At 47.8% G+C, this 14,854-nt stretch overlaps 1 protein-coding gene across 3 annotated transcripts in view; it reads right to left on the bottom strand.

Annotated features, from left to right (window-relative positions):
• The window catches only part of ABTB3 (ankyrin repeat and BTB domain containing 3), a 339,446-nt gene that overhangs the window by 69,477 nt on the left and 255,115 nt on the right, over nucleotides 1-14,854 (bottom strand). For 2 of the 3 annotated variants that reach the window (XM_008004556.3, XM_008004557.3), the window contains exon 4: nucleotides 9,930-10,082. In XM_008004556.3, coding sequence (XP_008002747.2) covers nucleotides 9,930-10,082 — 153 coding nt within the window. Of the gene's footprint in view, nucleotides 1-9,929; nucleotides 10,083-10,228; nucleotides 14,133-14,854 lie in introns of those variants that run through there. The other variant, XM_008004560.3, reaches the window with a different exon arrangement.

Raw genomic sequence — 14,854 nt, 5'->3', positions numbered from 1 at the left:
TCTCAGGTATTAACAGTTCTTTATAGCAATGTGAGAACAGACTATTTCCATGCCATTTTGCATATCTAACATCTGACCACAAAACTCAATTATTTTCAGAGCTAGAAAGGACTTTGGAGATCATTCAGTCTGGTGGTTCTTAACCTTTTGTAGGGTGATTTAATGAAATGGCATGTATGCACTGAACGTTGTGATGTCTACAAGCTTTTTAAAGTATGGGACTGGTTCCTTGTTACCAAAAATACTTTTGTCCTGGTTTTGTGCTAAGCACTTTGTACTAAGCACGTGACTTTGTAGTAAGTACTGCTGGCCTGACTAATTGCTAAGGAAAGATAATGTCCGCATGTAATTAATATTTTAAACTAGGGTTTGGGAGCTTTGCTGGCCTGAGGAAATAAGCATCTTGGTTAGAAATTTAATAGACTCAAGAGTAGGCCAAAAATAAATAAATATATAATCAATAAATCCCTGTTTCCCAAGAAGCCAAATCCCACATGGCTAACTACATACCCTCAATACTGCCAGCCGGAATCTGAAGGCTTACTTTGGAAGCAAGCCTCAAATGCCATTTAAGATGTAGTTCCCTGTGTTGCTATAAGTACCAAATGTGTTTCTGTTTTGCTTTTAACACTTTGGAAGCTCAGAACTAATTCCAAGTGTTGGCAAACTGTCTGCTGCCTGCAGTCTGGTTTCCACCCACACCAGCCTGTTGGAACTGCTGTTGTAAAGGGCACTAATGAATTCCTCACTGCCAGCCCAGTGGCCTCCTTTCTCTGCTGATGTTGCAACCTTGGATTCTGGTGACCTCTTTCCATCTTAGTTTCCCTGGTCCCTGCTACCTCATTCTCTCTGGGCTCTTCTATGACTGCACCACTCTTCCTTGTCTCAGTGACTCCTCTTCATCAGTTGCTTCCAGAGGCAACGTCCTCCACACCCATGGCTTCAACATTCACCTGTTTGCCAAGTGCCCGCAAAGGCTTCCTTAGTTAAGGCCTCTCTTCTGAGTTCTACACCTGAGTTCTCACCTGTCTATTAGTGTGTTTATGTAGAAGCCTTTTTGCATCTAAATTAATAAAGGAGGCGCAGTGGCTCATGCCTGTAATCCCAGCACCCTGTGAGGCTGAGGCAGGCAGATCACTTGAGGTCAGGAGTTCCAGACCAGTCTGGCCAACATGGCGAAACCCTGTCTCTACTAAAAAAAAACAAAAAACAAAAAACAAAAATTAGCCAGGCATGGTGGTGGGCGCCCATAATCCCAGCTACTTGGGAGGCTGAGGCAGGAGAATCGCTTGAACCCAGGAGGTGGAGGTTGCAGTGAGCCGAGATCACGCCACTGTACTTCAGCCTGGGTGATAGAGTGAGACTCCATCTCAAAAAGAAAAAAAAATTAGTCCAGGAAAAGTCTCGGTCTTCTCACTTATAGTACCATGAACACAGTTCCTATCAGCTCTGCATCCTTCATTCATTCAACAATTATTGATTGGGCCCCAACTATGTGCCAGGCCCCACAATTAAGGCAACTTATTTCTGCCCCAGCCCTAAAGAGAGGAGGAGGCCAGCTGTGAATACAAGTCCAGGCTGTGAACCTTTCTTCTGTAATAGTCCATGCCCCCTTGTGTCTCTCCTAGTCTCTGCTCATTCTGCTCACTTGGGACAAGGCCCAGCCATCCAGGGACCATGTTTCCCATCTGCACAGATCCTCCTTCCCTTCTGCTATCTTTTCCCATTAGTGAGCCCCTCTCTGATTACAAATGCTAGATACAAATGATGGATGTTCAACTGCTTTGATTATGGTTTTGGACGCCAGCCAGTGATGGCTTTCCAAATCTCATATTTCAGAGGCAACAGAAAACCTAAGTCACACAGAGGAACACTGGAGTCACAGGTGGGGACAGTGACTCCCAAGCCAGACAGTCCCAGCTGATTTTCTTCCAGCAGTGGCAGAAGGTCCAAGACACACCAGACCTCAGTGAGCGTTACCAACCATATCCCAAATGGTATACTGCCACATCTCTTCAAGGTATTTATTTCCCCTTCTTTTCAGAGGGCAATGAGGCTATTGTTTTTGACAACCAGAAAGAACTGACCTTCTTGGTCGAGAGGGGAGAAAATAAGCTAATATTTCATATGCATTTACTACGACACAAGTATTGCGCTAAATGGTTTGTATATATTATTTCATCTAATCCTCTCACAACCTTATGAGGTGGGTGTAATTATTGTCTTCATTTTACAGATACAGGAATTGAGGCCCAGAGAGGTGAGTAACTTGCCTAAGGTCACACAGAGTAAGTAGTGCAGCCAGGATTTGAACCCAGGCAGTCAGGCTGCAAGTCCTGTGGTTCTAACCACAGTGCTCTGCTTCCTTTCTGAGCAGATGCTGGAGTGTGGACTTAATTCCCTAGTAAACTTGCTCCAGTAAAGAGGCCTGATAAGGACTCTCTCACTTGGATGGACAACCAACATTTAAAAAATGGAACCTGGCTGGGTGGGGTGGCTCATGCCTGTAATCCCAGCACTTTGGGAGGCCGAGGCATGTGGATCACCCGAGGTCAGGAGTTCCAGACCAGCCTGGCTAACATGGCAAAATCCTGTCTCTACTAAAAATACAAAAATTAGCCGGGCATGGTGGCACATGCCTGTAATCCCAGCTACTCAGAAGGCTGAGGCTGGAGAATCACTTGAACCCGGGAGGCAGAGGTTGAGGTTAGCTGAGATCATGCCACTGCACTCCAGCTTGGGGGATAGAACAAGAATCCGTCTCAAACAAACAAACAAACAAACACCACATACACACAAAATGGAACCCATTAGTACTTCTCCCACATTGTCCTGTGCCGCATTTGTTAAAACCATCCCTAGCTACACACTCTCCCATGCCAGAAACTTCAGAGTCAACTTTTAATGTCAACATTTGGTGAGGGGCCTACTAGGCAACACAGGCACATGCCACAAAACCCAACATTCCAAGTCTGTGTCCCTCCTACCACTGCCTCCCAGTGTTATGGGTTGACCTGTGTTCCCCAAAAAGATACGTTAAGTCCTGACTCCTTTTCCATGTGGGTATGACCTTATTTGGAAACAGGGTCTTTGCAGATATAATCAAGTTAAGATGAGGCTATTACGGTGGGCCTTAATCTATTTTGACTACTGTCCTTACAACAAGATGGAAATTTGGACACAGACACAGAGGGAAGAGGGCCATGTGAAGATGGAAGCAGAGACTGGAGTGATGCTGCCACAAGCCAAGGAACGCCTGCAGCCGCCAGAGGCTGAAAAAGTCAAGGAAGGATCCTTGACTTTAGAGGGAGGCTTTTGAAGGAGTATGGCCCTGCAGCACCTTGGTTTTGGATTTTTAGCCTCTAGAAAAGTGAGACAATAAATGTCTGTTGTTTTAAGCCAGCCAGTGTGTGGTACTTTGTAACTGCAGCCCTAGGAAACTGATACTCCCAGCTTCTCAATTCCCCTCTTTGGAGACATCTCTGGTTATCCGTTTCTTATCCATCCTTCCAGAGGCAGCCTAAGCATGTACAGCAAATACACGTGCGTGTATTTCACACAAGGCCAGTGCTGACACTGTATATCCTGCTATGTATAGATTATTTTTTATTTGAGAACACTCCAGGACCATTTTTTAAATTGTGATAAAATAGACATAACATCAAATTTATCGCTTTAACCATCTTTAAGTGTACAGATCTGTGCATTAAGTATATTCACATTGTTTTGCAACCATCTATCTCCATCTGAAACTCTGAACCCATTAAACACTCACTCCTCCATTCCTGCTCCCCCTGCCACCAGGGCGACTTAGAATATTTATCACTCCCTCTTCTTGACATTCATCACCAAGTCCTGCTGCTTCTGTCTTCTCTGTTTCTGTTGCATCCTTCCCTGTTTCTCCATCCTCACTGCTCCTGCCTTCCTCCGGCTGTCAGCCTCTCACGTGGATCACTGACTCCAGACTCCCCTGCCTCTGCCCGCCTCAGCCCACTGTCCACAATGCCAACAGCCCGTCTTTCTAAAATATAGATCTGTTGTCATTTCCTTGTTTACAAATCTGCGACAGCTCCTACCCCCTGCAGATACTGCCACAGTTCTTTTGCATAGCATAAAAGACCTTCCATGGTGAGTTTGGTCCTGCCTTCAGCTCTGTAACCAATGCCTGGTGCAGGGCCCATCCCACAGTGGGTGCTCCCTGTTTGTTGAGCCCTATGCTCTCTCTGTCTGAATTCCTTATGTTTATTCCAACAGTTTCCCACCTTGAGGCCTTTGCATATGTGGTTCCCTCTGTGTGGACTTATTTCTCTAATGCCTTCTCCCCTTCTTCCCCGTTTTCAGCTTCTCTACCTGATACACTTCTTTATTCTTCAGGATTTCAATCACATGGCACCTCAGCAGGGAGGTCATTTCTTGCTCCCTCAAACCTAGATCTCTACTGACCTCCCTAGAGCAGTCACCACATTTTTCTGTAATTATGTGTGGGCCTCTCTGCCCACCTCCCACCCAGCCAAGCACAGAGCAGGCCAGCACACCGCAGGTGCTCCATACATGTTTGCTGAGTGCAAGGTACTAGCCTGGCTCCTCGAGCAGGCTCCGAGGCCTGTCCCTGACTCTGTTAAGCCAGGACAGCTGAGTCCCAAAGCAACTCCCCAGGGATCAGGGAGAGGGCAGTTTTTCTGCTTTCTGGGAGGCGCTAATGCATTGACATCAGTTCGGGGGAGGCAGTGGCTCCAAATGGGTCACCGCAGGGCCGTGGCGTGGAGTGTGATGTCTGCTGGAGGTGAAGAAGGGGTTGGCAGCCCAGCCGGAGAGTCTGTGGGGAGTTGCAGGATTTGTTCAGGGTCAGCTAAGGACAGGGCATTCAAGGAGAGAGGAGAGAGAAGTTTCTGACTCTGTGAGAGGCTGGGGAGTTTTCCAAGGCCTCATAGAGTCACGCGCTGGGCCCAGGTGCTCAGCCTCTGCAGGTGACCTGTGGAGGGAAAGATGGGGGAGGTCCAAGGTCTGAATTCAGGGGTCAACGTGTGGACATGACTGGGGGAAATGGCTGGTGCGGATGCAGCTCTAGATGACTTTTGGAAAGCCATAAGCCCCTTGCCCCATAAGATACCAAGCCTTTCTTTAAAACAGGAGCATGACCCTGCCCCTGCCCCTGCAAGGTCCTGAGGAGCTGTCCGAACCCCTGATGGACGTGTCCCTCCCTCCTCACTTGCTCTCTACCCCTCACCCTGTTTCGCTTTCTTTGTGGCACTCAGGCTCTATGAAATAATCTTGCTCATTGGTTCGCTATTGTTTACCATCCATCCGTATCACCCCAGTGACATTTAAGTCCTGGGGACTCCATGTCTCCTGACCCCAGAAAAAGATCAGGTACCATACAGATCTCAGGAGGGAATGGATGGTAACCTTTGACACCAACGGTTGGAATTCCTCTTATCTGGATGATCTTCTTCTCAAAGGGCCACAGAGGTTGTCCTGTGTGGGCTGGGCAGGCCTCAGCACCCCATTCATCTTTGGTAAATGAACCTGAACTTCCAGCTGTCATTATAGAGTTGTATTTTAGGAAAAGTGCTGTTGAGGCCCAGCCTTCACCTTATAATCCAATCTGGCCCACACCAGACAAATAACAAAACCTGTCAGCCTCCAAAGGTGCCCAGGGGACCTGGGAAGGGTTGAAAGTAGCAGGTCATAGAGTGGTGCAATTCGTTAAATTCGTCCCTGACCCCCGCCAAGTTTCTCCAGCTCACAAGGCAGCTGTTACTACCATCTTTACAGAGGATGAACCAAGTCCTGTGAGATGGGGGTGGGGACTTGCCCAAGGTCACCTGCTGGAAAGCAGCAGACCTAGATGAGAGCATCTGTGTGGGGATTGGCACTTAGTAGGTGCTCAATAAATAGAGCAAAGGCAAGAATGTGATGAGTCAGGTTTCCTGAGTCCCATTCTAATACTCTTTGCAGCTTACCACCCCTAAACTTTCCCATTCTGGAACAGCTCAAAATCTGGTTTACATGGCAGAAACACTCGCAAAATGAGTAACCATTTTCTGAAATAAACTCGTGGTTCAAACAGCCCCCAAATCCTGTTGATAGGTACCATTTATCAGCTAAGAGAGGACTTAAGAACACCCCTGACTACCTTTATTTTAACACGGCCTTCACTCCAGGGCAGAAAAATGGCCTCTTACATGAGGAAAATGACAGTATTTACTCCGTATATTTCCGAAGTGTTTCAAAACCAGTAATTAAGAACACGTAAGAAACCCTGTCAAATGTATTAATTGCTCTTTTCTTCCCTTCCACCGCCCTCCCCACTCCTTCACCTTCCAAAGAACAAGAAAAAAGGCGGGGGGGAGGGTGGCGGGAAGAATTCACAGGTTTGTATTATCTGATACTTTAATTAAGGAAGAATAAATGGGACACCACTGTGAGCTTAGAAACACAGCCTCATGGAATGGAATTCCTTTTTGAATAAACCTGATCACCATGGTGAGACTTTCCATTAGCTGCATAAAGACAAAAGCAGAGCTCTGGCAGCTTTTGATCAAGGTCACTCTGCAAATCAATGGCAGTGCCAGCATCAGACCTGGGAATCCTTGACTCTGGTCCCTCTGTCCCGGCTGGTATCCAGGCTGCCTCCCACCAGGAAACCTCGGCCAGCTGGTAGGTAATTATATGTGCTAATAGTCACTGACACTCCAGCCGCCAATACCACGTCCCAAGTTCCCCTTTCTAGGGTTGTTTATTTAGAAAGAAGGAGCTCAGCTCTGACCGACTCAGAACTAGGAGCCCACCCGGCAACTTCTAAAATGAATGTCTGGCAGGGGAGAGAGGCAAGGAGACTGTCGTTTTACATTATTTGCCAAGTCCTCCACTCTAGCCCTGCTCTGTCTCACAGCAGCTGTGTGACCTTGGACAAGTCCCATAACCTCAGTGGGCCTCAGCCCTCTCATCTGTAAAATGGGATAATAAAGGCTGTCTTGCACGGTTGTTGGGGACAGCTATGTACACACCCCATGGATTGTAAGTGTAAGAAACAGGGTGGGTCCCTGATGTCTATCTGTTGGGTGTCTTGAACGAACAAAACTTCTTTGATCCTGTTACCTGCAAAATGGAGACAGTAATTCCTACTTCATGTCACATTAAATGATATTAGAAAATATATGTGTAGATATATCTGTATGTTGATTAGTCTGAAAAATGTGTGTTCTTTTTAAAAGAAATGGTTTATCCTTTCATGTCTTGAATTTTTTGTAGCTAATAGAACTTGTAAGTCCTTCACTTACTATTTAGGTAAGCTAACTCAATATTTTAGTTTTCTCTTTGAAGATGATTTCCAAATCAAATGAAAATTTAGCTCGAACAATCAATCAGTATATTTTCCGTACACAAATCATCATTCAGGAGACAAATGAGTCAAGAATGAAGACATAAATGATTAAAAAGAGCCCAGGGACTGAGAGGAACCAACTTCCTCTGTTCCTCTGTGCATTCTGGCCTGTGTGCACATCACATTCACATCCTGAAAGCCAGGGCTGAGGCTTCAAACTGGACAGATGCTGAAATTGAAATCCTTGGTGTGACTGTCAGAATGACACACAATTGGTTGCTAGACCATGCAGAAAGAACTCTGTGCTGGGGGAGGGATGCAGAGATGGACAGTGACCCCTGAGGCTCATGTTCAGTCTGCAAAATTGTGAAAAGGGACAGAGCCATCCAGAAGATAGCATCCTCCGAGAGGGCTTGTCTAGGTCTAGGGTGAGGGAGCAGAAAAATGACACATGGTTGTGTCAGTGGGTCTCTGGGTGTGATATATGGCTCCCAACTCTGTCACTTACCATCTGTGTGATGTTGGCAGAGTTACCTAATGTCACTAAGCCTTGATTCCCTCCTCTGCAAAATGGGGCAGTACTGCTTTTTCTGGATACCAATGTTTGTTTTGAGGCTCTTATGAGAAAGTATTAAAGGTCTTCAAAAATTATAGAATAATACCTAAGTAGGAGCCGCCTCATTATTTCAGTGGTAGCAGAGGCTCGGGGAATTTAGTTAAAAATGACCGCTTTATAGGCACTTACTTCCTTTCAGGCATTGTTTGAATGAATAGTGCACATTCATTATCCCACTTCGTGCTCACACCAACCTCTAAGCAGAGCTGCTATTCACATTTCCACATTACTCATGGGAAAACTAAGGTCCAGAGAGGTTAACTAGCTTGCCCAAGTTTGCACAGTTGATTAACTCTGGTGGTGAGATCTGGACCCAGGCAATGGCATCCTGGAGCCCAGGCTCCTAACTTTTAAGTTGTGGGGTCTCCTGAAGGTATGACAAACAAGGAACGCTTTGTCAGTTAGCACTAAGAAAACATCTAACCTTTCCTGTCACCCAGCAGTCCCAGGCTTCCTGCAAAAGGAAAGCAGGAGCTGCAAAGACATCCAGGTTGGAGATCAGGGCAATGGGCAGGAGTGGTGGGAGTGAGAATGTCCCCCCCACCCCTGAAAACAGGAGGCAGGACAGTCTGGTGGCAGAGGCTGGACTTAGAATAGGACCACAAGAATTTCTTCCTTGGTACCTCTACCTACAGGCTGCTCTACCAATGGTTCCTAATCTGTAAAATGGGAAGATTATGCCAACCTCATGATGCCCCTTCAGGGATTAAAGGAAAGAAATCTTTTGTTGCAATTGATAACTAGCACATAGTAGGTGCTCAGGGAATGACCTCACCTCTCCCTGAGATGGGCTGTTATTATAGGTGGCAAGGTACAAGGCATGGTGGCACAACCAGAAAATGCCTGGACAAAAATCTGAAGGCAGGAAAGCTCAGTGGTTAGAACTATGATCCCAGGGCTCTGGGTTGCCTGAATTCACATCCTGACTCTATTATTTACTACTGTGACTTTGAGCATGGTATTTAACCTATCTGTGCCTCAGTTTCCTTACCTTTGAAGTGAGCATAATCACAGTACCTACTTTACAGTGTTTGGGAAATATTCATCTGGGTAAAGCACTTAGAACAGTGCTCGGCATGTGGTAAACATCCGATAAATGCTAGCAATGATGGCTTTGACTAGCTCTCTGCATGTTCTTGGGCTGAGGGACAGCTCTGGGCCTTCAGGGGGCTGTTTCATACCGCAGACCCACTATTTCCTTGCAGAACCGCAATCAGATCTGAAAGGGCAGAACTCTCCGCCCTTGGCCCGGTTGGATGAGCTGTGGAGGAAAGGCAGTCTCCCATCAGTGGGTAGGAGGGGACTTGAAAATGATGACAATGACACCTGGGAAACAGCTGGGAGTGGGGGGAGTAAGGAAAGTGCATGTTCTTAGGTTTGTGCATGTGCGTGCGCGTGAGCGTGCACACATACACACACGCCCCACTGGATTTCTGTGCTTTTTGCATTTAAAGCCAGATTATGACTCACCTGAGTGAGTTCTTTTATTTCTCTTGCTTTGGCTCAAAAGAGCACCCACGCAAGGGGCCCCTGAGTGACCCAGGAGTAATTCCCACCTTGATGGAGGAGAGCCCTGGATACAGGCCTGAGGAATGCAGAGAGGACCACTCCATCCTCATGCAAGTGAAAACGCAGAGGCGCTCTCTGACCCAGCCAGAAATTTCACTCTGCAAGGTTTGGTTAGAAAACTACAGGAAGACCGGATTTTACTGGGGGAGGAGAGAGAGAGAGGGAGAAGCTAGGCGCAGAGAGAATAGCCAGAGAGAAGCCACACCGACATCTGTAATCTAAGAATCGGGCCTCGCCGCGTTCTTTAATCCCTGCAACTCCCGGGACCTGCTTATTGTTCAGCCCGTGCCTGCCACTTCAACCAGGGAGCCTCCACCCCAGCGCTGCCGAGGTGTGCGGGGCTCTAATTGGAGGGGTGGAGGTTGCGAGCCCGGAGCCCTCCCTCCCCCGCCGCCCCACGCCGGCCCCCGCACCTACCTGAGCTGGCGCGGTTCGCAGTCCACACCGGGCAGCAGCAGCCGGGCCGCCTGGCGGACGTCGTCGCTGTCCATGGAGAAGCTGCGGCGGTGGCCGGCGTGCGCCACAGCCACCCGGATCCACTCCATCAGCGGCGGCAGCACGAGGAAGGGCCTGCGGCGGGAGGAGGGACCCGGAGATGCGCGTTAGGGCCTCCCTGGAGGCAGGGGCTGCCGGCTCAGCCCCACCCCCTGCTCGGGGGATTCCCCCCCCATCTCCCGACTCCCCAGCCCACTCCCCGCTTTCCCTGGAGACCCTGCCTCTGAATTCCAGAGTAGTGGGAGAGCCGTTGGAGACATCCGGACCGCACCGGTGACCCCGGGGCAGGCTCTCTGGAATCCTTGGGCCTCAGTTTCCTCATCTGTAACCTGGGGATAATGTGACTAGGAAAGGCTAGGAGGTAACTGATCTGGGAATATTATCCCTCTCGGCGATCATGTGAACATAAGGATGAGTCACTTGAAGCACCAAGCGCAGGGTCTGGAGCGGCGGAAAACCAATCAGCGCCCGGTGTTATTTCTATTTGGGGCTCCCTGATTGTGGGCCCAAGCCTAAGGTGTCCGCTAGCACTTCCTTCCCATCTGCAGGCTGGTCCCTGTTGTCTTTCTGGAGCTCCTTCGGGCTTCAGCTCTGCCCAGGCAACACGCTGCCAAAAGGCTTTAGCACCTGGAAAAGGCTCTCTAAAGAGAGCCAGGTTAACAGGCAGCCTTCCCCAGACCCAGCCAGGCTGGGCAGCCACCCAGTGGCGCCCACAATTTGAGGCCCCTTGGACCTTGGTCACACCCCTGAAACTCTCAGAGCGTCAAGTTCCCTGCCTGCTAATTGGATCATGGTAGGCTGTTGCAAGCTTGTTGCAAGCATTAACTGAGACAATGCCTACCACTGAAGGACAACTTTCTAAGTGCAATGCATTTGTGCCATCTTCCTATTTCTTCCAGTGATGATAAACTCTGTCCTCACATTAGGATTACTGGAGAAGATTTTGAAAAAATAATGACACTTGAGTCCTGTCCCAGGCATTCTGATTTAATTGGTATAGGGTGCAGATGGACACAGGTAGTTTTTAAAACCTCCCCATGTGAATTTAATGTGCATCAGAATTATCTGGAGAGTTTGTTAAAATACAGACTGCTGGGTCTCATTCCCAGAGTTTCTGATTCCATAGATCAGGAGAGGTACCCAGGAAATGCATTCCTAACTGGTTCCTGATACGGATGCTGCTGGTCTGAGGACCACATTCTCAAAGAACCCCTGCTCTAAAGTCATCATGAGAGGGCCTGGGAATCATCTGGCTCTAAATCCAGCGATGGTGATTGTGTTAGAGTCCAATAACTTAATTTTAACAGGCAGCCTCTGCGATTCTGATTTAGGTGGCCCAAGGACCACACTTTGAGAAACGCACTATGTAGATCCAAAAGGTTTCCTGCCATTCAGCAAGGGTCAGACGAGCATGAAGCCAGTGGGGTTCCCCAGGTGCATGACCACCATGGCATTGAGAAGAGGATGACAGGTAGATGGGGTTACAAGTCAGCCAGCCCCCTTGAGAAATGCAGATGTCATGAACTTCCCAGAAAGTTTTTGGTGGCAGGTGCCAGTTTTCCTAAAGTCAGATCTATTTATCCGATGTTAATAATATTCAGCAGCTCAGCCATTTACAGTCATTCATGGTCTCATCTGAACGCCTAGGACCAACCTCTGTACTAGTTATGATTATGCCCATTTCATTGATCAGGAGAATGATGTTGATTCAGGTTAAGTATCATGCCCCGGACCACAAGACTAGCAAGAGCTGGAAGTCAGACCCAAGTTATTTAACTGCATATCCTGTGTGCAGAAACCCCATGTGATATTAACATTCTGTTGTCCAACTTGGAAGCATGCACTCTGTTACTCAGCATGCACCTGTCACCCCAGGGGAGCTGATCAGGTCATGGACTCTTGCTGGTATGCAATGGGCTAATTCCTGTTCATGCAGCTCAGCCTCCCGTCTGTAAGGCTTCAAGCCCTTTAAAAATCCACATCACATGTAACCTTCAAACCACAGGCTAAATCCCATTTCTCCCTAGACGTTCCTCCTGACTTTATCCCACTTGAATCCCTCGCATTGTGGGCCTCACCCCAGAGGACTCCTCTGGCCTTACCCGCTGCTTCTGCAAATGCCCCATTAGAATGTAAACTCCACCAGGGCAGGGAACGGGGACTTCTTGTATCACCACTCCTGCCGCAGCCCCAGGACGCTGCCCGGCACACTGTAGGCATTTAATAAATATTTGCTCATGTCACAGACTAAGATTTACCAATTTCTTACTCGGTGAAACCAATAAAATTGCATTTCTGGACCTGTGGACCTATCTGTGGGGCAGAGTCCCAAGGATTTTCTGCCTGAATCAGCCTGCTTCTTACGCTGTCTCCCTCATTCTCCCATTCTCTCCATCACCTAAACTGAATCAGGCACTCAATAAACACACATTGACTTGAAATTGAATTGGATTCTACTGTCTCAGGTGAGCAGGACTTATTTTTGTCACAGTGTTTCCATCACTGTTGGAAACCAGCCCCAAGTGCTCAGAGAACTCCTCTCTGGATTAGGTTTCAGAGGCGCCTCCCACCATCATTCTTTTGCTCAGTGGCCCCAAAGCACAGCCCATAACCCTGAGTCCCTGGGGGGCTGCATCTCCATCACAGAACTGCCCTTGGGCTGCTGCCTTTCATGTTAGATGCCAAGCGAGGCCCAGGGCACACAGCCAATGCCTGGTGAATGCCAAAGAATAGAAAAAAAAAAAGGCTCTGCTGCCTTCAAAATAACACCTTTACCAAGACAGCTGGCAAGGCCCAGAATAAGACACCTTGAACCGCAGGATTCCAGCCTCTCCTGGAATTTTCTATGTACCTATTCTCTCCTTTCAACATTGCCTTCTTTTTGTCACTCTGACCTTAATAGTTTATAAGCTCATGAATTCTTTGCCAGTAACTCATTTAAAAATCTTCTTATCTTGTCTACTCAGAGGGGAAAAATAGCATTATTTGTGATGTTTTCTTTGGAGGAATTGGAGATGGGAAAGAATTTGAGGGCCCTGAGTTGAGGAGAGGGTGGAGAATGCTGAAGAAAAAATCTTGCATTCTCTTTATGCATTTTTTTTAAGAGAACAATGTTCCACTGGTTGTCTCCTTTATTCTGAAGTTGTTTGCAGTGACTAAAACCCAAAAGAAGCTTGAGGAGCTCATGGTTTAGTGAAGTGGTTCTTAGACTTCGTTGAACATCAGAATCACACGAAGAGCTTGTTAAAATGGCAACGGCCATGATTTTAAATCCAGAGTTTGGCTCCGGTAGGTCTTGGGGTAGGGCCTGGGCATCTGCATTCTAAATAAGCTCCCCTGGAAATTCTGGAGCAAGGCAGGTTTGTTAATCCCTGACCGGGTGGCCTGAGATGAGCAGAGGAGGGAGATGGTCCACCCAAACAGGACAGTGGCCATCTACATCTTCACTGTGGTGTTAGGAGAGGTATATAGGGTGCAACTGGAGGCTCTGGAAGGAAAGAGAAAGCCGTGATGGGCTTCCTTGCAGGGTCAAGCCAGCACGTCAGCTCAGGATGGTTGTTGAGCCCAGATTCAAGTAGGAGATGGAGAACATACACGGACACAGCCTTTCTCTGAAATGGTGAAGAGAGAGCTGGTGATGAGGCTGACCATCCAGGATGGAAAAGGAGTTTGGCTGGGGAGTCTGGGTACTAGAAAGAATGTTACAGGATGTGGGGAAGGCCTGGTTTGGGATTCCGCAGAACTGAATCCCAGCCCTGGATCTGCCAGGAACTCACTGGAGGGCTCCTCTGGCCCATCAACGTTTTGGCTTTCAGTGTCTTCACCTATAAAATGGCGTGAGTTTGGATCAGATGGTCTATTTCAGGGCTCAGCATACCTTTTCTGTAAAAAGCTAGCTAGTAAGTATGTTAGGCTTTATGGGCCATATGGTCAGTCTCTGTTGCTACTACTCAACTCTGCCATTGCAGTGAGAACAGCCACAGATGATACACAAATGAAGGAGCTTGGCTGTGTTCCAATAAAACTTTACTTACAAATGCAGATGGTAGGTCAGAGGTGGCTACCATTAGCCTGTTCACTTCTTTCCAATGCTAATATTCTTTGATTCTATTGGAAAAACCAGTTGCTGGGGCTTTAGGAAGTACCTAGTGTGTGGACTACGGAAGATGGAGAGAAAACCATGAAGGTCCTAATGATAGACAGAAAGTTTTGGGGAGATCAGAAGATAGGACCCTCCCACAAACAGGTCATGGTTGGATATGGGGAATATTGAGCCACAGGCGTATCCAGAGGTAGTAGATTAAAAGGTATTGAAAGGGTTGCTGAGGGTGAGGTTGGAGACATGGTAAAGAATGTGCAGTAGCCATGTAACCTAGGAGTGAGAACATCCATGGGGTCTGGAATTCATCTCACACGCTAAACTGCCTTGTTCTGGGGTTCAGAGAAAATACCTATTATTATGGGCTGAACTGTGTTCCCCCAAATTCCTATGTTACAGCCCTAGCCCCCAGTACTCAGAATGTGCCTGTATTTGGAGAGTGAGCCTTCGAAGAGGTAATAAAGTTAAAATGAGGCCAATAGAGTGGCCCTAATCCGGTCTGACTGGTGTCCTTAGAAAAAGAGGAGATTAGGACACGAGAGACACCAGGGTTGTGTGTACACAGTGGGGCAAGAGGGTGGCCATGCACACCAAGGAGAGCGGCCTCAGAGGAAGACAACCCTGCCAGCAGCTTGATCTGGGGCTTCCAGCCCCTCCAGAGTGGGGAAGAAATCAATTTCTGTTGTTTAAGCCACCTGGTCCATGGCATTTTGTTATGGCAGCCCCAGCAAACCAATATACTTGAGGT

The sequence above is a fragment of the Chlorocebus sabaeus genome, chromosome 11 (assembly GCF_047675955.1).
Source record: "Chlorocebus sabaeus isolate Y175 chromosome 11, mChlSab1.0.hap1, whole genome shotgun sequence".
Classification (NCBI taxonomy): Eukaryota; Metazoa; Chordata; class Mammalia; order Primates; family Cercopithecidae; genus Chlorocebus; species Chlorocebus sabaeus.
Note: the sequence above shows the minus strand (reverse complement) of the source record. Positions and strands in the feature narration are given on the sequence as shown.